Source organism: Gasterosteus aculeatus, chromosome 13, assembly GCF_964276395.1.
Source record: "Gasterosteus aculeatus chromosome 13, fGasAcu3.hap1.1, whole genome shotgun sequence".
NCBI classification, from domain to species: Eukaryota; Metazoa; Chordata; class Actinopteri; order Perciformes; family Gasterosteidae; genus Gasterosteus; species Gasterosteus aculeatus.
Window position 1 is genome coordinate 21,978,531 of NC_135701.1, and position 24,055 is coordinate 22,002,585.

Consider the following 24,055-nt stretch of genomic DNA (forward strand, 5'->3'; position numbering starts at 1 on the left):
GAGAGGAGCTGGCTCGGTGGATTATGTGGATGGAAGATCTAAAGTCGCATTGAAGGATGAGTAAATATTTCCTGGGGGATTGTCAAAGTGCACACATATTAAATGACGCTCCAATCCGCACTAATTTGACATGAAAGTGATGAGCAGGAAGAAGCTGTGCAGCGAAAAGTCGCTGTTTACAACCTTCTCTCGTCCTGCTGGACGTAAACTCCTGGAGGACTTTCTCCCCCCGATGAGTAGGAGAGCGCTTTAAGTAGCAGATTCAATTAAAATCCAATCAGCAGCAGAACACAGTCGCAGGGTGTTTCTTGTGAACTCGGCGGTTGGAGGAATGGGGCCGGGGGGCCGGGGGGGGGGGAGCTGGCAGAAGGTAATTGAGCTGGAATGGGAGAGAAACTAAAGCCATTACTGAGCAAATTCAATCGAGGACGTGATGACTTCCAGCGCTGCGGAAAACACACTGGAGCTCCATCAACGGTCCTACACAGCTTCATCCAGCCACCCTGGGGGGCCGGGGGGGTTCATACAAGAGTGCTTCATTTAATTCCCATAAATAACAAGTAGTTTAGCAAATAATAAATGTTTTAGGTTTGATCTGAGGACCCGTGTGAAAACACGTTCAGCCGGCTGAATACAAAGACAAAGCACATAATACATGAAGCAGGATCACTGTAGTCCTGATCCTCTATGTGAACCAGGATCAGAGTAGTCCTGATCCTCTATGTGAACCAGGATCAGCGTAGTCCTGATCCTCTATGATCCTCTATGTGAACCAGGATCACTGTAGTCCTGATCCTCTATGTGAACCAGGATCAGAGTAGTCCTGATGCTCTATGTGAACCAGGATCAGCGTAGTCCTGATCCTCTATGATCCTCTATGTGAACCAGGATCAGCGTAGTCCTGATCCTCTATGTGAACCAGGATCAGCATAGTCCTGATCCTCTATGATCCTCTATGTGAACCAGGATCAGCGTAGTCCTGATCCTCTATGATCCTCTATGTGAACCAGGATCAGCGTAGTCCTGATCCTCTATGTGAACCAGGATCAGCGTAGTCCTGATCCTCTATGTGAACCAGGATCAGTGTAGTCCTGATCCTCTATGATCCTCTATGTGAACCAGGATCAGTGTAGTCCTGATCCTCTATGTGAACCAGGATCAGTGTAGTCCTGATCCTCTATGATCCTCTATGTGAACCAGGATCAGTGTAGTCCTGATCCTCTATGTGAACCAGGATCAGCGTAGTCCTGATCCTCTATGTGAACCAGGATCAGCGTAGTCCTGATCCTCTATGTGAACCAGGATCAGCGTAGTCCTGATCCTCTATGTGAACCAGGATCAGCATAGTCCTGATCCTCTATGATCCTCTATGTGAACCAGGATCAGCGTAGTCCTGATCCTCTATGATCCTCTATGTGAACCAGGATCAGCATAGTCCTGATCCTCTATGTGAACCAGGATCAGCGTAGTCCTGATCCTCTATGTGAACCAGGATCAGTGTAGTCCTGATCCTCTATGATCCTCTATGTGAACCAGGATCAGTGTAGTCCTGATCCTCTATGTGAACCAGGATCAGTGTAGTCCTGATCCTCTATGATCCTCTATGTGAACCAGGATCAGTGTAGTCCTGATCCTCTATGTGAACCAGGATCAGCGTAGTCCTGATCCTCTATGTGAACCAGGATCAGTGTAGTCCTGATCCTCTATGTGAACCAGGATCAGCGTAGTCCTGATCCTCTATGTGAACCAGGATCATAGATTCTACTAAAAGTCTAAAATAGGTTACTGAACACAAAGAACGTTGTCAGAACACGGTGGAGGAAAATGAACTGTTTGATGTTTAGAAGATGAGAAAAAATGCAACACACACACACACAGACACACACACACACACACACAGACACACACACACACAGACAGACACACACAGACACACACAAGAGTCATTTGCATCTTTTTAGTAATATTCAAAGCGCTGACCTGACAAAGCCGTTAAAAGTTAAAAATGCGTTCAGTTCAGTCCTCATTATCTCCGTCTGCTCCCCATCTTTCTCCACCCAACAGCTGCATTGCTAAACTCCCCCCCCCCACACACACACACACACCCACACACACACACACACACACACACACACACACACACACACCTCTATTCGTTCGCCGGGAAACAAATACGTCTGTTGTGCCTGATTCACGCCTGCATGGCGTCTGTCCGGCGAGCCGCGTCACCTGACCACCGGCAAACCTGGGGGCCGGCTAATCTGCAGCTCTGCCATGCGGGGTTAGCATTGGCATGCTAATGGCGCGCGTATTCACTCATTGATTCGCCCCGCCCCCCCCCCCCGCCCGCCTCGGGTCCAATCAGAGGAGCGGCTGGTGAGACATGACAGACGACCGGCTGATGCTCGGCCTCCCGGAGCCCATAACTCCAGCTGTCTGCCTCCCGCCCGGCGCCGAGCCCGTAATGAGGTTCTGAGAGAGGCGGGGTCCGCCACAAACAGAGGCGATTAGCACCGGGGGGGGCAGATCTATTGTTGTGAGAGTCCCTCCGTGAGTAGATTTTAAGGGATATTTCGATTGGGAACAAAAATAACTTTTGCTCTTCTGCTCCGATTGTTCCAGACAAGTGACCCAGTTAGGAGGCGTAGAAACTCGGCACCTGCGCATGTTTTCTGAGAGCGGGAAGAAAGATACCGGGGGGGTAGATTGATGGTGAATCGGCAGAGTAACGGCAGACACAAGAGGGTTTACGGGGTGTTACGTGTCCCAGGTTTTCGCTTTGGATTCAGTCCGATTTCGCAAAGATAAAAGTGTCTCTCTCTTGCAGGCCGTCTGATGAAAGTCATCAGCATCCAAACAGAAGACTTTCTGAATCTATCTTTCTGCAACGGGGGGAATTGCAGAAAGAGTAACGGGGGGGGAGGTGGGGGGTTGGGGGGGGGGGGGGGGGGGGCTTCACATGAGTCCACGGCATGTTGCACATTCCCACATTAGACTTTAAACAGGAAGCCACCTTCAAATTAACTGACTGATCAGCATGTAGCCGAGATATGACATCGTCTCCATTCTTCTCATTCTTTAGTTTGGATCAAATCTCACAAGACGCAATCTGCAAATGTAAAGTTGTTGAGATCAGAGCATCACTCTTCATGGAGACAGACACACACCCACACACACACACACACACACACACGACAACTTCAGCAGCCAAAGGGGAACCGACACAGGAAGCAAGACGCACTTCTCCTGTAGATGTGAGGAGGGTCGGCTGTGTGTGTGTGTGTGTGTGTGCGTGTGTCTGCCTCGTTCAGCAGCAGGACCTCGTACCCCTCTGAGCTACACAACAGAAATATGTGCCACTTAGTGTGCGCAGACAAGAGGAGGCAATTAGAGCTTTAAGCTGAAGGTGGCAAACTGCAAGTACACACACACACACACACACACACACGCACAGACATACACACGCATTCCTCCTTTCTGTGAGTCTTGATCGGGATAAGTGCTGCACGGCTGCTGTCAAGGAAGCGAATTGGCTCAAAGTGTGCGTGTATCGACGTGTGATGTGTGTACTGTGGGAGTGTGTGTTTGTGTATAATCCGATCCCCCTTCTCCTCGCTCTATAATTGGTTTGCGGAGCTCAGACCCGGACGGCGTCTTCCTTTCAGGGAGGTTTTGTCTACATTTTTATTTCAACTCACACACACACACACACACACACACACCTTTGCTGACATGACTTCTACTAGACGTGATGTTACAAGCGTCAAGCTGTGCAGCAGTGTTAACAGGAGTGCTTTCTGTGTGTGCGTGTGCGTGTGTGTGTGTGCGTGTGTGCGTGTGCGCGAGCACAAGCACTTTTTTTTGTCGCTTAAGTTTGAGTTTGCAGTGATTTGAAAGACTGTAATACCGTAAACTGATTCTAAGGTTACGCAATAAATGTCCTTATTAGTCTTAAGTTACCCATTAAATGTCATGATTTACCTGTAAGGACATACATGGAACATCTTTACCCAAAGGGGTTCCTTCACGGTCGAGGGAAGAAAAGAAACGGATCACATTACTGATTACTGTAACTTTCAGTAAAAACTGGGATTAGTAGAAGGATTACGGTTTTAAACGTTTTAGTACATTTTTTGTGTGTTGAGCAGACTAAGGGGAAAGCTTGACGGTTCAGTGCAAATTATCGCCGAGCTGCAGCACTTTCCACTTTGTTCCCCTTTTATGCTTTAAATGCTAAATAATGGAGAATCTCATTATTTCCTCATTATTTGCATATTTAATATGTGCTGTGTGGGCACACTGGTGAATGCTGCACACAGAGAATGTCATTAAAAGGACGAAAAGGCTAAAGCGCGGCATTAGAAACCCTACTCGTGCATAAAATTCCAGATTGTTTGTTGTGATTGATGCCTCACTTTGACGCTGCAGCTGGTGAAGGTGGATTAATTAACTCACTTTAAACGCTGCAGTACATCATCCTTCATTTGCTGCTGTACATTTTGTGTTTTCATTTTTATCAACTAAAGCTTTGAAATAAAAATGTGGCGGAATAGAAGGTACAATAGAGAGAATAGAAGCATGAGGTAGCATGAAATGGAAATATATATAAAGTACCTCGAGGGCACTACAATGACTTCTGAGACGCACAATGCTGCTGCTGATAAAGTGTAATGTCTCTTTGTCATCGCTTCCATCCATTCACTGACCCTCAGTCGGTTCCTGCTGCTCCAGGAACAAGAGACAGAAGGTTTGTACTGTTGTGTCTTCAGAGGTTTTCTCCTCAAGGTTTTTCTGCTCTACAACTGCATCACAAAATACTGAAAGGTTGGATCTTTTTCTGAAAGCGTGGTGACGCTTTAAAGCACTCGATCACTTCAACTCTTTCTGCATCAGGCCTTTCCCCCTACGATTTTTATATTACATATAAAACTCCTATTTGTGAATCCATGTTGAGTCTGGATGAGACAGCGTCTCATTTTTCCTTTTTTATTTACCACCGGTTCATGAAGTCAAAACGTCGCGTGTTAAAGCTGCATTCTCTGTAGTGACCAGCAGGGGGCGACTCCTCTGGTCCCATAGAAGTCCATGAGAAAATACTTCTTCATTTATTCATATTCATTCATAAACACGAGTTCATGGTCTAGTTTCAAGTCTTCTTCAATACAGCATGATGTTCATTTAGTGAATTGCGGTCAAACAGACCATGAAACAGGAGATGCAAAAGCAAAACGTGGCAACAACCAGGATTCAGGCTGGTGAACTGGGGACTTTATCTCAGACTGTAAACCTCAATGCATTCTGGGTATTTTTTGCAGGGGGGGCGCGTGGGGGGGTCTCGAGACAGCTGAGTCCAGGCGCCATGAGGAAAAAACGGCCGCAGCTATTTTAACTTTCACTTCGTAACCAAATATCGTGGTTTGGTGGGGGGGGGGGGGCGGGTTGGACAGGGTGAGAGATGTGTTCACACAGAAAGTGGGTGAGTAACATTCCTGATGCCGGGAAGCAGCTGTGGTGAATCAGATGATCGCTGATAGCAAACATGATACCGCGAGCTAACTATTCAGGGCGCCATAAAGGAAAAGTGCCGCGCTGCGTCTACCCGCCCTTTTTACCCTGAGCTCCTTCTCCATCACCGTCGCTGTGAAGTCTATTTGGAATGTTTGGATCGTTGGTCAGTCATGAAATAAACGTATTAATCTAAAATGCACCTTAAAGAAAAGTCTGCTTTCGATCTGAAAGTTAGAGGTGCACAAATAGCATCATATGTTGGAACAATTGGAGCTCCCGCGGGTCCTGAAGCTTCTCGTTGACCCCGTCCAGCCTGAGAGGCGTCCTGCGTCCATCCCGTGGACCTGATCGGCTCTCATGTGGCCCGCGAGGATCGGAGAGGAAATCAAAGGGGAACCTTCTCACCTGGTCAACTAATCTCACATCGAACACATCTGAAGATCTATATTTAATCTACAAAAGGTATTATTTAATAGTATCAAAGGTCGGAGAAGAATCTCAGCTGGGGATGGATGAAGCATTCTATGGAATACTGGTTCATCATTTGGGGCTTTCAGCTTCATAGTTTTAAGGACTTTCCTGACATCAGCATGAATGGGATATTGTTCGTGTATGTTTAGGTTTTAAAAGGTGTGGCCCTGTTTTTTCAAACGTATCATCACCCCATCTTTGAGGAATATGAGATCTATTGTGTCTGCATGCGCAGCTCTTTCAGGGCTCATATTTCATCATCGCCCCCAATAATCCACTCGATGTAATCGGCAGACAGCTGAACCAGAGAGGACTGTGATTGGCCGCAGCGCGCTGCAGAGTCACGTGACCCGCATGCTCCGAATGCCACAGCGAATACAGCCCGGGGGGGCGGGGGTGACATGGGGGAGGGGGGGTGACATGGGGGGGTAGACTGCTATTCAGGGACCAATAATAAGGGACAATGTGACGTGTCAGCATTCCTGTTTCAGTTTGATTAAAGTTTTTTTTTTTTTTCAGCCGTTTGAGCACAAAAATATCAAAGAGAAGTTTGTCTTGTCTTAAATAAAGTCTGACTTTGTTTACACAATTTGCACGTCTTTTCGGGATTATAAAGATCTGAACTACTACTTAGTTTCAGGATGTATTCTTATATATTTTCTTGTGAACTACAAATGTATTTCCAGGCTTTTTTTGTTCCTCATACTATCATGACCCTTTCTGCAAAAGTTACAATCTCAGGCTTTTTCATCTCCAGATATTTCATCTTGAAATAATCTTGACTTTGTCCTGTAATATTATGACTTTTCCACCTTGTAAAAACACAATGTGCTCTCAGGATTTGGACTTTTAACGACTCCAAACATCTTGAGATGATACGATCGATGTGTGACAAGTCGCTTTGAAGGTGGAGACGAGTCGACAAAGTGTCGACAGGCCGAGTGGGCGGAGTCACGTCCGACGCCACGGACGCTGAACGGGTTTCCTACGCAGAAGGTCGCAGTCGTCTCCACAAACACTCGACAAAGCTATGGCTGATGTATCGTTAACCACGATCACAAGTGTCTCCCCTCGTCAGCTCTATTTCTGTCATTCTCATATCGTGTTATTCTCATCTGAAAATGACATCGTCGGTGACGACGTCTTGATTTAAATCCGCTGCAGCTTTTCTCTCTCGCGGCTTCGGAGGATCCATCCATCACTGATGACATCTGCTTGTGTTTCTATAGAGGGACAAATCTTCCCTTTTGGTGGAGCACCAGCCCCACGAGAGAGGAGCCTCCTCAACGGAGTCGGACTTCATCTCCACTAATTAGACTTTCTAATGGTTATTTAAAAAAGGAATGGCTTTAAAAAATATATGTAAATACAATAAAATTACATTCATTTCTCAGTCAGTGGGTTAAAAGTCAGTAGCCACAATAAAGTTTGTGAAAAGAATCCTCCAAGTTTTCGAGTTTCCTTTGAGTCGCCCCGACATTCCGACCCTCCGGACCGGAAACCTCCACGTCACGGCCGCTTGAGTGCCCGTCTGGGCCAGACCGTGTTCCCACCAGTAGATGCAGCGCCGAGGCGCTCACGTCCCGTCCGTTCACCGCCAACGCGCCGACGTCCAGCAAACTAACGAGCTCATCATTCAGCGCCGTCGGAATCCACAGCGCTCAGCGCTTCAGGGCCGCGGCTCAAGCGGAACCTCTTCACATGAAGCTCTTCAGCAGCAGGTTCCTGAACAGAAGCTTTGTTGGGGTGGAACTGGTGACCTCCAGCAGAACGCGCTGCCGGTAGAACCGTAATGCGTCTGTATCGGAAGCTTTCCCGGGGGACACCCAGCTGTTCTGTTGGTGTTCTAAGCAGCTGCCGAGTAACCGCGGCAACAGGAACCCGGGGCTCAAACCGCCGACCCTGCGATTAATGGATTCATCTTTTCCTTCCGTCTCCACATCATCATCATCATCATGTGGAACTGTCTCCTAATTCATCATGGATCCGCTTCTATCCAGATGGCTTTGTTTCCTTCTCTCACAGAAATCCACAAAACTGTAAGTGCCGTTTCAGCCGGAACATTCATTTATTTTACATTCTGTTATTGCCACTGCGCCATTGTGTCTTTGTCGGTTGGGGACGGAGCAAAGGTGTAGTATGGTTAATGTGAGAACACCTTCGGCGGTACGTCATGTGAGGTCGCTTTTCACTCCCGATGAACATTTTATTTGATTCCAAAACGCCGTCTTCGCCTTCGATCCTCCATTCTCATCTCACACACTTGAGTAAAGGACGTGATTTATGACATATGAAATCCTCACGTAATTTCCTGCTGGAAGGACGTCCACCTGTCGCCATGTGGCGGCAGGAGAGGCGGCTCCCACCGACGGGCGCGGGGGGGGTTATAAGTGGGAGAAAGCAGCGGCGCATGTCGCACAAATCATCCTCACCCGGGGGAGACTGACACACATATTTGTGTGTTATATATTTTTATGGGGGTGAAGAATTCTGCAAAAGTTTCATCAACTCAAGGTCGGACCAGTTTCAGGAGCTTCTCCCTTGTTGCCATGGTCCCGGTCAAAAAGGTCTACCAGCCAATCAGGGAGCAGAACCCCCCACCCCCCCGCCTCTACAGGACCAACAAACTGGTAAAATGTATAAAAAAATGTAAGAACCCACGGCTCAAGATGGCCGCGTGGCATCCGGCTGCCAAGTACGACGGCGCCGTGAGTGTAAAGAAACTGCTCCATCTGGCTGAGGTCGGGACAGAAAGGTCACGGCCGACGCTTCACCGGGAGGCCGGCGGTCTGTGAGACCCAAAAGAGAGAAAGAACAGGACCCCGAGGGGCCACGGAGCGACCTCTGGACCCCGAGGACACATCGGAGAAAAGAAAGTGAAGCACAGAAAGGCAAGAAGTGGTTCAAATATGTATATATATGTATATATATATACATATAAAAATGAAAGTGATATGAGGAACCAAAACAACTCACAGGAAACTACTTGTGAAAGCCTAGTTAGGTTTATGAAAACGTCGTAAAATACTTAGTTAGTGTAACGAAGCCATTTTCTTGTTCATCCTTCCTGGTTCGAGCGGGTTGTTGAGTGGAAGAGAGAAGCCGATCAATACTTAGCAGAAGCCTAAATGTAAATAAACACGTTTTGCAAGTAGTGAAGAATAAATAAAGTAATGCAGCAACACGCGGCACCAATAATCCAGTAAAAGAGGAGGAGCAGGAGGCGTAAGCGGACGGGGGGTGTTTGGCTGTAAAGAACAAAGTGAATTCCTTCTGTTGATCAGTGCACGAGGGGGGGGAAGGGGGGGGGGGGGGGGGACTTCCAGAAGCAGACCTCACACTGAAGACCTCGCACCAGGGGAAACCAGTGGGGTCGGACAAAGGCGAGCTTCAGGAGGCCGGTTGGTCTTAGAGGAGGACTGGGGGCGGGACAAAGGCCTCATTCAGGACTTGTGACAGACAGGTTGTATCCCACTGTATATACTCCTTTCACTAAATGTAATATGTTCTGCTTTGCTATTTTATTCTACTGCATTGTGTATAAATTGTGCATTTTTCATTTCTCATTGTATTTACTGTACTGCTGCTATTGCACACGTTTCTTTTAAGTGTATATTTATCTATCTAGCAGGTTTTTTGGCTCCTCTCCTCAGAGGACGTCGCCTCTGTCCTCCCAACAAGCTGCAAAGCAAAGGAAGCGTTTTCTCTCCTTGTCTGGTGGTTTGGATCAGAGCCCAAAGAGAGTCAGAGGGATCACACACACACACACACACACACACACACACACACACACACAAAGGGATCAGGAGTGAAGGACATTTCAAGCTGAAGGGAAAAGTTAAGGTTAGAGGAGGGAAAGCCAAGAAAAAAAGCTTCAGTCTGTAACTCAGACCAGAGGATCCATCTCAATCCATCGACTCTGTCTGCACCACCACCATCTTCCTCCTCCTCCTCCTCCTCCTCCTCCTCCTCAGCACCGATGGAGCTCCACTCCATCTGCCTGATGGAGGTCATGGATTTATTCAGGAGCTCTCACAGATTTAGCAGTGAGTCCTTGATGATTCAAATGTATTGAAAATAAAAGGGGGAGGGGCATAAATAGCAACAACAACAACAACAACGTCGACGACACGATAGCGACGCTGTGGAGGTGAGACTCATCCTGTCCTCTGCTTCTCTCCTTTACCTCCTCATTCTTCACTTCCACCTCCTTTCCTCATGTATCTCCTCCTACCCTTCCTTAGTTCCTTTCTTCTTTTCTCTTAAGGTCCTTAATTCCTCGTCCCCTATTTCTCTTATTTCTATCTCCTTTCCGTCTTCCCTCAATTCCCTCAGTTTTTATCTTACTTCCCTTGTTGCTTACTTTTTAATTTCCTTTTTCCCTTCGGTCCATCCTCATTTCCCGCCCTTCTTCGCTCATTCCTTTGCGTCTTTAATAAAAAGCAATGAAGTGTCTTCTTCTCTTGTCCACGTAGAAGTTCTCTGGTTCACACAGCTTTTTGACTCCCATTACTTCCAGTCCAAGCTCCTCGCCACGGCGAGGAGCCTTTTCTCTGTCTGACAGCCTGCAGGCACTTCAGCGCTCGTTAGCGTCACGCTGTGGCGCCCGCGGGGGACGCTGTGGCTCCGCCCCCCTGGCCCTCACGGATGACTCAGAGAACCCGCCCGGCCCTCCGGTGCTTCGGGTTCCCGTAGGAGAGAAGGCCTCGCAAACCGCCGGCGTGTAATTAAAGGAGATGAAGAGGCGGCGGGGAGGAAGGGCGGTCACGACGCGCGGCCTTCATCCCCGATCACACCGGCTGATCTTCAAGAGGCTCGATTGATCTTCGCAGGGACGCCGCAAAGAGGCCGCAGCTCCAAGAGCTTTTTTTTTTTTTTTTTTTGTGCGGTTGAAAAGTGAAAAGACGGATTGAAAAGGCTCGTAATGCGAGCGGAGGGAAGAAGAACTTTCCTCGGCTCGGTGGGGAACGTGAATAATTCAGAGAGAACCAGCGCGGCGCTGAAGAGAGACGAGGTCTTCCTCGTTAAATCCGCCGACTCACATCCGAGGCGTCTCCATCAGCAGAGAGCTTCTGTCCATTCGCTCCCGTCGGCTCGCGTTGTGGAAAACAATCTGGGGGTGGGAATGTCCTCACGATTCGATTTCCATCCAGAGGTCAAACGATTCGATCCTAAACCGATTATTGATTATCGATGCTAAAATTATCAACACAAGAAGTCTCAAATCTGAGATTGCTACTCAGAGGTTGCTAATCAGTTCCTACTTTGTTTGATGATTTGAAAATCAACAGATGAATTACATCCTCTGAATTTTATAGAGAGAAAAAACAATATGACTGCGATGCAATAACCAATGCAGCTTGCATTTCAACACAATATGGAAGTAGCATGTGTATGTAAAGAAATATTAAACAGATACATTTTACAAATTAAACCATGGCAGTAAAGCAGTAAAGGTGCTTAATGATCATTTTAAGTTATTGTGTAAGAACGGGAGCTGGTCGACACTCTCTGGTGTTTCCATGAGCATCCATCAGATAAATGATGCTTTTACACCGGCCAGCATGCTAACGTATGACTGAAGCGTCATTCCCATTCAACCGCTGGCCGGAATGTAGCCGTGCTAGCTAGCTACATGCACCCAGCTAACGTCAGTGGCTGGCTAGCGTCTATTTTGCTTCCGAGAAATGGACGCAGCTGAATCGAGACCGAATCGTTCTAGAGAGAATCGAGATAAATCTACATTAAGATGTCACAGGGAACCACAGTCCAATACTGGGGCTGGTACAATGCATTGAACACATCAACATCTGGTTGTTCCAAACCCGTCTCCAATTAAACAAAGATAAAACACAAGTCATTGGTTTTGGTAACGAGGAGGAACGATCGATAAACCAGGCTAGAAATCTTCGGAAGTCAACCTGAGCAGTCAAATCAAGAGAGTTACAAAATCAGCTGGACGTAAACACACAATGGCCTCCTTTAAGGTGAGAAGACTGAGGCCTCCTCTGACACACCATCACCACTTCAGCACAGAGAGCTTCTCCTCCAAAAACAGCAGCTGCATCCGCCTCAACCCATCAGAGCGACGACGGCATCTGCAGCCCAGCGATCGATGACCGGAGCGACGACGCGGTTCCTCAGGACGGCTTTGATCGATAGCTCATCAAGCTGCTGGAAGTTAACAAACACATTTGGGGACGACTCGGGTCAATGAACGCTTGGCTTTCCAGGCGGAGGTCCAAAAGTTCTAGAGGGGCGCGGTGAGGGTGGGGGGGGGGGGGCTCTGCAGTTAAAATCCGGTTTTAAAAAGGTCGAGAATAGAGATCGAGTCTCAATTAAAAAGGGATCAGGGTCACATCAACAGTCCAAAACGCCCCAATACTGCAAATCATCAGTATTGTTGAAAATAAGAACGCTGTCAATCAAGCAATCAATAAATACTCACTTCACATTGGCCTCACGTAGCGTATCGGAGAATGGATGAATATTTAAATAGATAAGTTTCATTTTACGAGTGAACGACGTCCATGAAAATATCCTGAAGACAGTCAAGAAGTTTTAAGATCTTTCATAAAATAATTACCAAACTTCTCCAGAAGCCAGCATTTATAAAAGAAACCCCCGGACCCCCGGACCCCCGGACCCCCCCCCCACCGCCCGCTGCCTCGCTAATTGTCCCACATTTGGTTTGGCCTCACGACGTGACAAACTGCCCCCCCTCCCTCAAGGGGCTTTGGGCCACAGGTTCGACCTCCTAATCCGACAGTTAAAACTTTACTGCACTACTCATGTGCAACGTGGGGCCTTTTTCCGGAGGTCGTAAGGGGGACGGGTGGGACGGGGGGCGGGGGAGGGGGGGGGGGGGTTCTATCAGAATGAGAGTGAACTTTGACCCCGTCAGACTTCAGTTGTGAGAAAGAAGTGTGGCTCGGAGCGAGCGGATCTGTGTGAATGAAGCGAGTCATATTTCCTGTGCTGAGGGTGAATGAAGACGAAGAGGAGACTTCAGTTGAGATGATTCATTTGGGAGCTTTGGGAAGCTCGAGTGAAGCGAAAGGAGACGTGCAGGGGGGGGGGCGAGGTTCCAGGATCGGACCTCAGACGGGTAATGAGCAGAACGGAACCCGGAGAGGGGGAGGAGGGGGGCAAGAAAATCAACACAGTGCCTCCGGTAACGTTGCTCCATCAACATAATGAGGGAATAGTGCTACTTTCACAGTAACGTCCTCTGGACACATGAAGTCCCACATGAAGATCTTCATCATCATGCTTGAACTTTGATGTTTGCGAGTCTGCTCCTGCGTTTTGTTGTGTTGACACCACTGTTGGGGCTCTGCATGGAGACCCGACCTCCACCACCATCAATACCCGTGTGACCCCCCCCCCCCCCTCACAGCGCTCTCCTTCCTCCCCCCTCCTCTTCCTCACCTCTTCCCAGGGAGACTAATGACAGGAAACCACAAGCCCCGCCTCCTTTTCCCAGGCTTTTCCTTCCACCTCATCTTGTATTTTTCCCTCACAAATTACAGTGGAGTCGACTTCAGGTGTGCCTGGTGTCCAGATGTTTAGCCCCCCCCCCCCCCAAACCCCCCCGTTACACCGCTGATAGTCAAAGTGGCTGTTTGAAGAGCAGTGTGAGGCCTCTTCATCTCCTCCTCCTCCTCCTCTTTGTTGGTACAGGATTCATTCTACAGCTGCTTTAAGGCCCAAAGCATCGATGCTGGTGGAGAATGAGGCAACAAGGGTGGGGTGGGGGGGCAGTAAGAGGCTCCAACGCAGCAAAGGACAAGAACTGTAACAGTGCTCTTCAGGAAGTTTACAACGAGCAACGAGCAGCCTCTCAGAAGGACGCAGAACTAACGTTTAGGGATAAGCACCAACGATGTGGGAAACGGAGTGAGATGCCACTTATGACGTCCAGCGTCTCCACCCGACATCCATGGATACCTGAAGAACATTCAATGAGCAATAGGCGGCAGGAAACGTGCTCCACGTGATCGTTGTTGCGTTGTTGCACGTTGATTTCCGTCCTTTCATCTTCATCCTCGGTTCCTTCCACTTGTCTCCTTCTTAAAAAGATGTGAATCCCTAACAAGCTTTCATTTTCCACGTCACTTAAATTAATGTACTTAGTGCAACGATTCGATCTCAAAGCGATAAAAGCAGGAGATGAGTGGAGGGCGGAGGACTGAAGGTGGAGGAAGAGGAGGATTCCTGAGCACATCCTGCTGGTCGATATACCGTGTCCCGGTTTACACTGAGGATTGATGACGGCTGGGGCTCTGAGCCGGGGGGGGGGGGGGGCACGCCGCGTTTTCCCTCCCCACGCTTCAGGGCCCGCTGAGACCCACGAACTAGCGCGCACGGGGGGGGGGGCCGAGGGCGCGGAGAGCTCCCTGCTATTTGTTTTCAGTGGACAAGATAAAGGATGCTGTGCTCCGGCAGGGCGGGGGGGGGGGGGGGGGGGCGCCGGGGGGGGGGGCGCCGGGTAACAGCGGCGGCGCGCTATTAGTGTCCCTCCAAGCATTGGTGACATTTTAACCCGGCATAGACGAGAATAGCACCCCCCCCCCACACGCGTTGCTTTTATTTTTGAGGGCTGACTTTAAATTGCTGCAGCCTGACGTGCTGGAGGACGAATGTTCGGTTGTTTTACGGGTTACAGAGGTAGAGGCCGTTCATTTTACAAGACGCCTTTACAAGGAAGTGATAATCCGTCATGGTGGATTCATCGTTAAAACGTACGGAGCCGGGGGGGAAACGGCGCGCGTATGTTATCAACCGCAAAGCAGATTTAGTTATTTTGAGTTTGGATGCAGCTGCAACAACGTTAGCATAGCTTAGCTTAGCTGCATCGATCACAAACTCCGTTGAGAAAAGAAGCATATTAAAACTATTATTAACCGAACGGCCTCACAAATCAGACTGTTGAGTTACTGAGTTACTCTCAGGAGCCCTTTGGGCAAAATGACATTAAAGCCTCATTGGTTTAAGTTTCATTTTAGCAATTCATGAGATTGTCTGTTTATTAAAAATAGCAATGTTTTAATCACGTTGATTACGTGCTAACAAAATCCCCCATGTTCAGAGTTGAGGAAACTGTATCTGTATTTAGCGGCTCTATGGAGCTCTCATGTTAGACCAGGGGTCTCAAACTCCGGTACCCACATCCTGTTTGTCCCAGTGGAGCACCTGGGGCCTAAAAGGTGCTGATACTGTTCTGGTTTTTAGGCCATGAAGGTCTCAGTGGAGAGGATGTTCTCACATGGACTCTTCTCACTTCTCTCTAACAATTTAAGAAACTCCTTGGCATGAATCTCCTTACAGCCCAGAAGTAATGACGGAGACAAGGGAGAGCGAGGCCGCCATCGGAGGGTCGGCAGTCCAGGGACCAGTCGCTCGTGTTTTCGGTTGTGATGTTGTTAAACCTCAGAGGGCCTCACAGTGAGTTCCTTTTACTGGCCAAACAAAGAGAGACAACAGCCTTTAGACCTCAGACCAGCCGGCAGTAAAAGGAGCTCCAGGGGTCAAAGGTCATTGCAAAAGGGAGGGCGGGGTCTCAGGTTGGAGAGATTATAGACCGAGAAAGGGGAACATTAGTGGTTTCTTCTGTCATTTGGACAAACGTAACAACGCTGCTTTGAGAAGAAACAGAAGGCCCGTTACAGAGAGAAGACGGTAAAGACACGCTGAGGACCTTCAAGGCTTCACATTCAAGAGGAGCTTTGAGGGACAGACAGTGGAGATACATCATACTTAGCAAAACACTGAGAGAAAAGACGACACTATAAATACTTTTACTTTAAAGCTACTTTCATTAGTGTTGATTGTGTCGCCCCCTGTGGACTGAAGTGGTAGTGCCTCCTCCCATCGGCCTCCCTTTAGAAAACCCCTCATTCCACTGACCGTCTGACCCTCTCAGTTCTGCCCCCCCGCCCCCCTTCGACATTGTGGTTTTGGTGAAGGACGCAGCGCACCGACCTGCAGCGGATACCAAACGAAGCCTTTTCTGAAAGGCACCGAAAAGAAGCGGCCGCGCCCGTCCTCCTTGAATAAATAAAGCTTTTTGTTCGGAAACCTCAACGGCCCTCGAGAGTCGGGGTGGGAAACGCAAACATGCCGCCCGCCCCGCTGAACCAGATACTGCCGATCGGCGAGGTGCGGCGGCGGCGGGAGGGAATCCACGGCACCGTGGGGGGGGGGGGGGCGAGCGCGTATGTGTGCGTTTCTGCAGGTAAAAGGAGGGGACATTAAGTCTTTCAGTGAGTATTTAATACACTTCACTAAGTAGTTTCCTGTGAAGACGGAAGTTTATTTTGAAACTATATTCATGTAAAGAGATACATGTATATTTTTGTTAAATATCATATAATCATTATTATTATATACTAATTATTAGGTTACTGATTGTGATGCTTCCATGGCCTCCTGCAGGAGGAGGAACATGAAGAAGTTACAACTTTCCCTTTGAGACTTCCTGTAGAGGATTAATAGAATAACAGAAAACGTAAATATAAATAATAATATAAATAAATCATAGAATAGAATCATAGCCCTTCTCCTTAATGAAAGATAAGCAAATTACTTTAACCGTGAAAAGTGAAAGAAAAAGGTTTTCGTTTTGTTTTTTCAACCTCAAGAAACTTTTTTTGCCGAAAAAATCCCGCTGAGAACTTCCCCGTTCTTACTTCTTCAGCATAAAAGCTCTGGTCTCCCAGAATGTGAGTCCAGATAAGACGGAACAAAGACTTAATTCACGTTACAGGGATCCATCAAAGCGGCGTCGTGTGTGAACACGAACTCTCTGCTCTAACGCTCCTCCGCCTAAACACTTGTAGCTCCGAGGGCCTGCGGGCGCAGACGGGTGGAAGAAGTAGAGCAAGACGGAGGAACCCGAGGGGGTGGGGGTTGGGGGGCGCTGCGGGGGTTCAGGGGGGGTATTTACAGATAAGGGGCCAAATGGCGCCGGGAAGCAAACGCGCTGAATGAAGAGAGGGACAAAAGGGCCAGCGACCTCTGACCTTCTGCGATGAGACTGTCACAGCTACAAGCGGGCAGCCTGCAAGGTCGGGGGGGGTGGGGGCACTTTATGATGAGCAAAGAGAGGGGGGGGGGTGGGGGCAGTTAGCTTGTTTGTTTGCGCATTAGCCGGCGGCTGGGTGTTGGCCAGAGGTCGCTTCAGACCTCCGTCAGTAGAGAGCCGGCGCTGGCGGAAGAGGGAGGGGGGGGGGGGGGGGGCGGAGGGGGTAATGGTGGTGGGGGGGAGGGCAGAGGTGTTTAGTTCCGAGGACCGCGCCGGTTTAGCTCTAAAAGCATCTTGCCGCTGAATAATTCAGACGTGGCGGAACGGAAAAGTCCTCCTGCGATGTACGTCTGTGTTTCTGAGCTGCTGCTCTCTTGACATCGGAGCATCAACCTGCTCACTCATCACTCATCGCATTAGAACCTGTGAGATGTTCCATGAAATGAGTCTTTCTCCATCTCTCTGCTCCATCGCCGCTACACACTTTATCCGTCTCTTATAAGATATGATGACACACTTTATGAGTCTCTCATAAGATATGATGACACACTTTATTAGTCGCTTATGAGATATGATGACATGAGAACGAGGTATGAACCAAGAAGAGAAACCTTCTGTAGCTGGAACGCGTCGTCCTGTCCCTACGCTCACATGGGTCGCTCCCGGCGGGGAGAAATCGGCGGCGTGAACGACACTCGGCGGAGGGATTATCACTGCAGCTCGAGCTCTAATCCACCGGGCGGGGGGGGGGAGGGGGGCTGCTAATATACATATTCTGTCCAACAGCAGTCAGATCCTATTTGCGCTCTTGAAGCCAAACTTCACCGCCGAACCCCAGAGGCCACAGCGGGATGGATATACCCCCCCTCCGGCAGAGATGGGCTTTATCAGAATCGCTAGCAGACTCCTTCACTGTACTTTTAATTTGAGGTTGTTTCTTCAGTAGTTTTGTGCAATTCATTCCTGAGGAATCACGTCGGTGCACTGAGGCGCCTTTCAGGGTGGAGAAGAGCATTAATTCGTAATAGGAACATGTTCTCAACAGCTGCTTCGGTGAAGCTTTAGTTGACCCCCAAAGGAAGGGCTTTCTACCGCAGAAATACTTGGCCGACAGGCGTAAAAACAGTGAAATATTTAACTGCCGTTCCACTCCACAGCTCCAGTATGCTAACGCTAACGTTAGACGGTAGCCAACAGCGTTAGCATGTAGTTAACCGTTAGCTCGCTGAAGCTGGGTCCACCACGTGTGCTGCAGCAAATGTAAATGATTCATCTCCAAATGAAACGTTTCGAGAGAGAAAAACTCTTTAGAGGTGGTTATCGGCGCTTGGTGGAGTTGCAGCTTGTCAATGATCAACATCAGGAGCACAGTGACTAAATGATTACAATGAACCAGGAGAAAAAGTCCTGAGAGCCGGAGGAGATGCTCTCTCACCTCCTTCGTGTGGTGCTTTCTCTAATGTAACAGGCTGAGAATTACAGCACGAGATATCACAACGTCTCTTCTCCGTGAGAACCTTCAATAAGATGACCTGTTCTCTTAGTAGAACATCTGAGAGCTTGTCTTCGTGGTGTTTTTTAATCTTTTTGTAGTAGTTATGAGTCTCGTTGTACTAGTTTTGAGTCTTGTTGTAGTAGTTTTGAGTGTCTTTGTTTGAGTCTCGTTGTAGTAGTTTTGAGTCTTGTAGTAGTTTTGAGTCTCTTTGTTTGAGTCTCGTAGTAGTTTTGAGTCTCGTTGTAGTAGTTTTGAGTCTCGTTGTACTACTTTTGAGTCTTGTTGTAGTAGTTTTGAGTCTCGTTGTACTAGTTTTGAGTCTTGTTGTAGTAGTTTTGAGTCTCTTTGTTTGAGTCTCGTTGTAGTAGTTTTGAGTCTCGTTGTACTAGTTTTGAGTCTTGTTGTAGTAGTTTTGAGTCTCTTTGTTTGAGTCTCGTTGTAGTAGTTTTGAGTCTTGTTGTAGTAGTTTTGAGTCTCGTTGTAGTATTGAGTCTCTTTGTTTAAGTCTCGTTGTAGTAGTTTTGAGTCTTGTTGTAGTAGTTTTGAGTCTCGTTGTAGTAGTTTTGAGTCTCGTTGTAGTAGATTTGAGTCTCTTTGTTTGAGTCTCGTTGTAGTAGTTTTGAGTCTTGTTGTAGTAGTTTTGAGTCTCGTAGTAGTTTTGAGTCTCGTTGTAGTAGTTTTGAGTCTCTTTGTTTGAGTCTCGTTGTAGTAGTTTTGAGTCTCGTTGTAGTAGTTTTGAGTCTCTTTGTTTGAGTCTCGTTGTAGTAGTTTTGAGTCTTGTAGTAGTTTTGAGTCTCATTGTAGTAGTTCTGAGTCTTGTGTGGTGGTTTTGTTTCTCTTTGTTTGAGTCTTGTTGTAGTAGTTTTGAGTCTCGTTGTAGTAGTTTTGAGTCTCTTTGTTTGACTCTTGTTGTAGTAGTTTTGAGTCTCTTTGTTTGAGTCTTGTTGTAGTAGTTTTGAGTCTCGTAGTAGTTTTGAGTCTCGTAGTAGTTTGGAGTCTCATTGTAGTAGTTTTGAGTCTCTTTGTTTGAGTCTTGTTGTAGTAGTTTTGAGTCTCGTAGTAGTTTTAAGTCTCGTTGTAGTAGTTCTGAGTCTTGTGTGGTGGTTTTGTTTCTCTTTGTTTGAGTCTTGTTGTAGTAGTTTTGAGTCTCGTTGTAGTAGTTTTGAGTCTCTTTGTTTGAGTCTCGTTGTAGTAGTTTTGAGTCTTGTTGTAGTAGTTTTGAGTCTCGTAGTAGTTTTGAGTCTCGTTGTAGTAGTTTTGAGTCTCTTTGTTTGAGTCTCGTTGTAGTAGTTTTGAGTCTCGTTGTAGTAGTTTTGAGTCTCTTTGTTTGAGTCTCGTTGTAGTAGTTTTGAGTCTTGTAGTAGTTTTGAGTCTCATTGTAGTAGTTTTGAGTTTTGTAGTAGTTTTGACTCTTGTTGTAGTAGTTTTGAGTCTCTTTGTTTGAGTCTTGTTGTAGTAGTTTTGAGTCTCGTAGTAGTTTTGAGTCTCGTAGTAGTTTTGAGTCTCATTGTAGTAGTTTTGAGTCTCTTTGTTTGAGTCTTGTTGTAGTAGTTTTGAGTCTCGCAGTAGTTTTGAGTGTCGTAGTAGTTTTGAGTCTCATTGTAGTAGTTTTGAGTCTCTTTGTTTGAGTCTTGTTGTAGTAGTTTTGAGTCTCGCAGTAGTTTTGAGTGTCGTAGTAGTTTTGACTCTTGTTGTAGTAGTTCTGAGTCTTGTGTGGTGGTTTTGTTTCTCTTTGTTGTGGTTTAGAATCATTTGTTTTGGTTTTGTGTCTCTTTGAAGTTGAATCTATTTGTAGCCGTGTTGTTTCTCTTTGTAGTGGTGTTATTTTTCTTTGAAGGCCTTTCAAGTCCTGGTTGTTTGGTGTCTATTTGACATTTTGTAGGTGAAGGCCAGAGGTATCGGTGGGGGGGGGGGTGTTGATCCATAATCAATCAACGTTGGCAGCCATGTTTAGTACACGATAGCAGACGAGCCCACAGAATCGCGATGCTCCTGATGACCTGACAGGACGTCACCTTGAGTTCACAGCCAGCTGTGTGTGTGTGATTGATCAGGATCCAGGAACGAACAGCTGGCTGCCTAATGACCCGTCAGCAGAAAACCAATAATCAATGTGGCCAAAGGAAATACTCTTCTAAGTAGGGAACCGGTCCAGGTGAAGTGCATCTCCACGTACTCACAAAGTATGCAGCCGATGAGTATTATGAACTTCCATCAGGGAGGATGAAGGTCGATACTCGGTAACTTTAGTGGCTCGACTGAAAAGCGGCATTTTGTCCACATTTCCCTTTTACATTTGAGCAGCAGGTCATGCATGTAATCAGATGTGTGGTCATGTGACCTGGTTACTGTAAACCTGCACATGAAGCAGCAGGTCAGTGAATATCTGTGAATATTTTGTTGCATGCACAAAACACAAGAGCCTCAGTTACGTGAAGTGAATTACTGATTTTGGAATAAACTTAAAACCATATCCGGACTTCTTAAAACAGTTTAACCAGCCCTTAGACGCCTACGAGCTTTGTTTCAACACGCCTGCCCGCTCACACTCACACGGTTGCTCCTTCTTTAATTAAGCGGACTCGAATGACCCCGACGACCTTTGTGCTTTTCCTCGCGCATGAATCAAAGCGATAAACAAAAGCAGCAGTTGCTGTGGTTACTCTCTAATCTGGCTGCTTCTTTATTTTCCATCCGCTCCGATCTACCCCCCACTCCAGGTGCCGGGGGGAGGGCGGAGGTGTGTGTGTGTGGGGGGGGTCCTTCACTTTGAACTCCAGAAGGGCTTTTTTTCCTCCGACTGTGTTCCAACATGCTGGGACGTCCCACCTGTCTCTTTGCCCTCTCATTTTTCTTCCTCTTCCCACAACCCCCCCCCCGAAAAAACACAGTCACTCTTTCTCGCTCTAACAATTACCCCCCTTCACAGCCGAGATAAGTACCACATGGGTGGGGGGGGGGGCAGGATGTGTTCTCATGCGTTTACAGGAGGTGGTTGTAGGTATGTGTTGTTGTAATTATGCTGACACACACACACACACACACATAACAGCTGTTTCTACACACGTCTCCTTCCTTGGGGGAGGGAGGATTGACTCGGGGGGGGCTGAGGATGTTCTTTAGAGGTGAAAACAGCGTTGAGGACGTCGTGCAAAGACACGTTACTTTTCTAGGGTTCATTTCCGTCTGAACCGCCTGTGCGTCACGGAAACACAAAATGTTAAAAGTCTGGCGGAGGTCGAGCCCCCCCCACACACCCCCCCCCCCACCGGCCCCAAAGCACGAAATTAGACATTAAAGGGAGTCAACATTAAAGGGGGCCGGGACGAGAGGATGAAACATCTCAGAGCAACAAAAGCTCCTTACTGCATCATAGAAGACACACATCTTCTTGGCCACATCTACGCAGCGGATGACAAACACACACACACACACACACACACACACACACACACACAGGGGTGCCACCGTCAGTCAGGCTGAACCCGCCGATGTCCCCAGTGAATAATACATGAGCAAAAAGGCCTCGCAGAAGGAGCCGAGATCCTGATTCTGTGAGAGAAATCTCAGCCGACGAGACGGGACGGGGGGGGGACGAGACGGGGGGGGGAAGGGGGGTAAGGGGGGGACCTACCGCATGCAGGCGTCCCTCGAAGACACAAGCTCCTGTGATGAGAGAGAGAGAGAGAGAGAGTTAGAGTGCGGTCATGATCTCAGGGATTATGTGCATCTGCTCCTGTGAGCCTTCAGTGGGTCACGTGGGGGAAGAAATGGAGACAACTGTGATCTAAGAGCGAGTGATCAGAGGACAAATTAAATATCAGCACACCGTTTGTAATTAAACACCTGAAGTGCGTTACTTCTGTCAACAAAAGGTGTAAAAGGTTTCCTGTTAAGTGTGGAGATCTTGAGGAACTCCTCTGATGCGTTGGCTTGCGATGGGCTCGTGGTAATCAGAGTTAGTTGCCCCCCCCCCAAGATAAAAAAGGCTTCAAAGAACATCACAGAAATGAGGAAATACGTCGGCCTGCACATATTTTGAAACCAGAGTGTAGCTTTGGAGGGAAGTTCGGATGAGGAAGCTTTCACCTCGAGAGGTGCTCCTCTTCTTCATCATCATCATCATCATCATCAGGTGCAGATTTAACCGAGAAGAACCAGCTGTTCCATTCAGAGTTGATTTGCACGTTTAAGACTGTTGTTGGTAAGTGACAATTTGTACGGTCGTTTCATCCGTTTTTCAGGGATTGTGTTGAGATGAATTCAACGCAGCACGCTCATGTTTCTTTTAACCTCAAATGTTCCCATCTTTCGACCTGCCAATCACTTCCTGGCTTCCTGTCTGAGATCCCAGAGAGGAAGACCTGCCTCTTTATGACCCCAAATACCCTCGTATGTTGCACTGAGCCTGGCAGCAGAAGGTCCTCTCCTCGTCTCGGAGTGACTAAACATCTGGAGGCTCCTGGGTGGGAATACGCACACCTCTGGGACCCGATGCAGGGTTATGAATATTAATACTGAAGGAAGGAGGCACAGACGCGTAATGTCGATGTTTGAGGAAGAGGCTGCAACAGGTTGCTGTGCTTTCTGGTGTCTGCACAGATTGACCTGCAGGTCCAACCGAGAATCATTTAAAGTGCTTTTAAAAGGTCTGAGGTACGTGAAACGCGTGCACCGAAATGATCAGATTCAAGGAGAGTGACACCTGTACGTCACACATTAGCACTGAAAACTGTAAATCACTGTAAAAACTTCACAGCTGTGAGACTGTCAGCTGTTTGAATACATTCAGGATCCAATGCTTCACAGACCCCCCCCCCCCAAAGGAAAACTTCACCACGCACTACTTTTCTCCCCCGAGCAGGGATTAAAGATTTAAAGAAATACCCCCAGTGGACACGTGCACTCGAGGGCGTGAGGCTGTCCCGGGGCTCTGCCTGGGGGGTCCCCGGTGACCCCTGACCTACATCACAACCGGCTCGGTTTAGAAAGCAGAAACACCCACCGTGCGCCGGAGAGGGTCCGCAGAGGGTCCCGGCCAGCGCGCACGCCAACATCCACCACGCACGTGCCATGGTCGCGCACAACAAACCACAAAAAAAAAAAGTGTGCGGCGGCTTTAAATCCGCCGCGCGCACAAACTGAAAGAAAAATAAACGGAAAAAAAAACACCGCGCGACGAGGTCCGTGTTTCTCCACGTCCCGGGGCAGAAGAGAGGGGGGGGGGGGGACTGGGTTCCGGGTACCGGGTACCGAGGACCGGGGACACGGAGCGCACCGGGTCCGGAACGCCGCGCAGTCCTTCAGAGTCCTCCGCGCGCTCTGCACCTCCAGCTGCACGGCCGTGTGACTCGCTCCCTCCCTCTCTATGTCTCCCTCTCTATGTCTCTCTCTCTCCCCCTCTATGTCTCTCTCTCTCCCCCTCTATGTCTCTCTCTCCACGACTCTCTCTCTCTATGTCTCTCTCCCTCCCTCCCTCTCTATGTCTCTCTCTCTATGTATATGTCTCTCTCTCTCCCTCTCTATGGCTCTCTCTCTCTATGTCTCTCTCCCTC

The 24,055-nt window shown here is 48.1% G+C and overlaps 1 protein-coding gene across 3 annotated transcripts in view; it reads right to left on the reverse strand.

Annotated features, from left to right (window-relative positions):
- fras1 (Fraser extracellular matrix complex subunit 1) overlaps window positions 1–24,055 on the reverse strand; it is a 107,956-nt gene that overhangs the window by 83,264 nt on the left and 637 nt on the right. For 2 of the 3 annotated variants that reach the window (XM_078086336.1, XM_078086335.1), the window contains exons 1-2: window positions 23,506–24,052; window positions 22,135–22,166 (exon numbers count right to left, since the gene is read on the reverse strand). In XM_078086336.1, the coding sequence (XP_077942462.1) occupies window positions 22,135–22,166; window positions 23,506–23,575 (102 nt within the window). In that variant the 5' untranslated portion in view covers window positions 23,576–24,052. Of the gene's footprint in view, window positions 1–22,134; window positions 22,167–23,505; window positions 24,053–24,055 lie in introns of those variants that run through there. The other variant, XM_078086337.1, reaches the window with a different exon arrangement.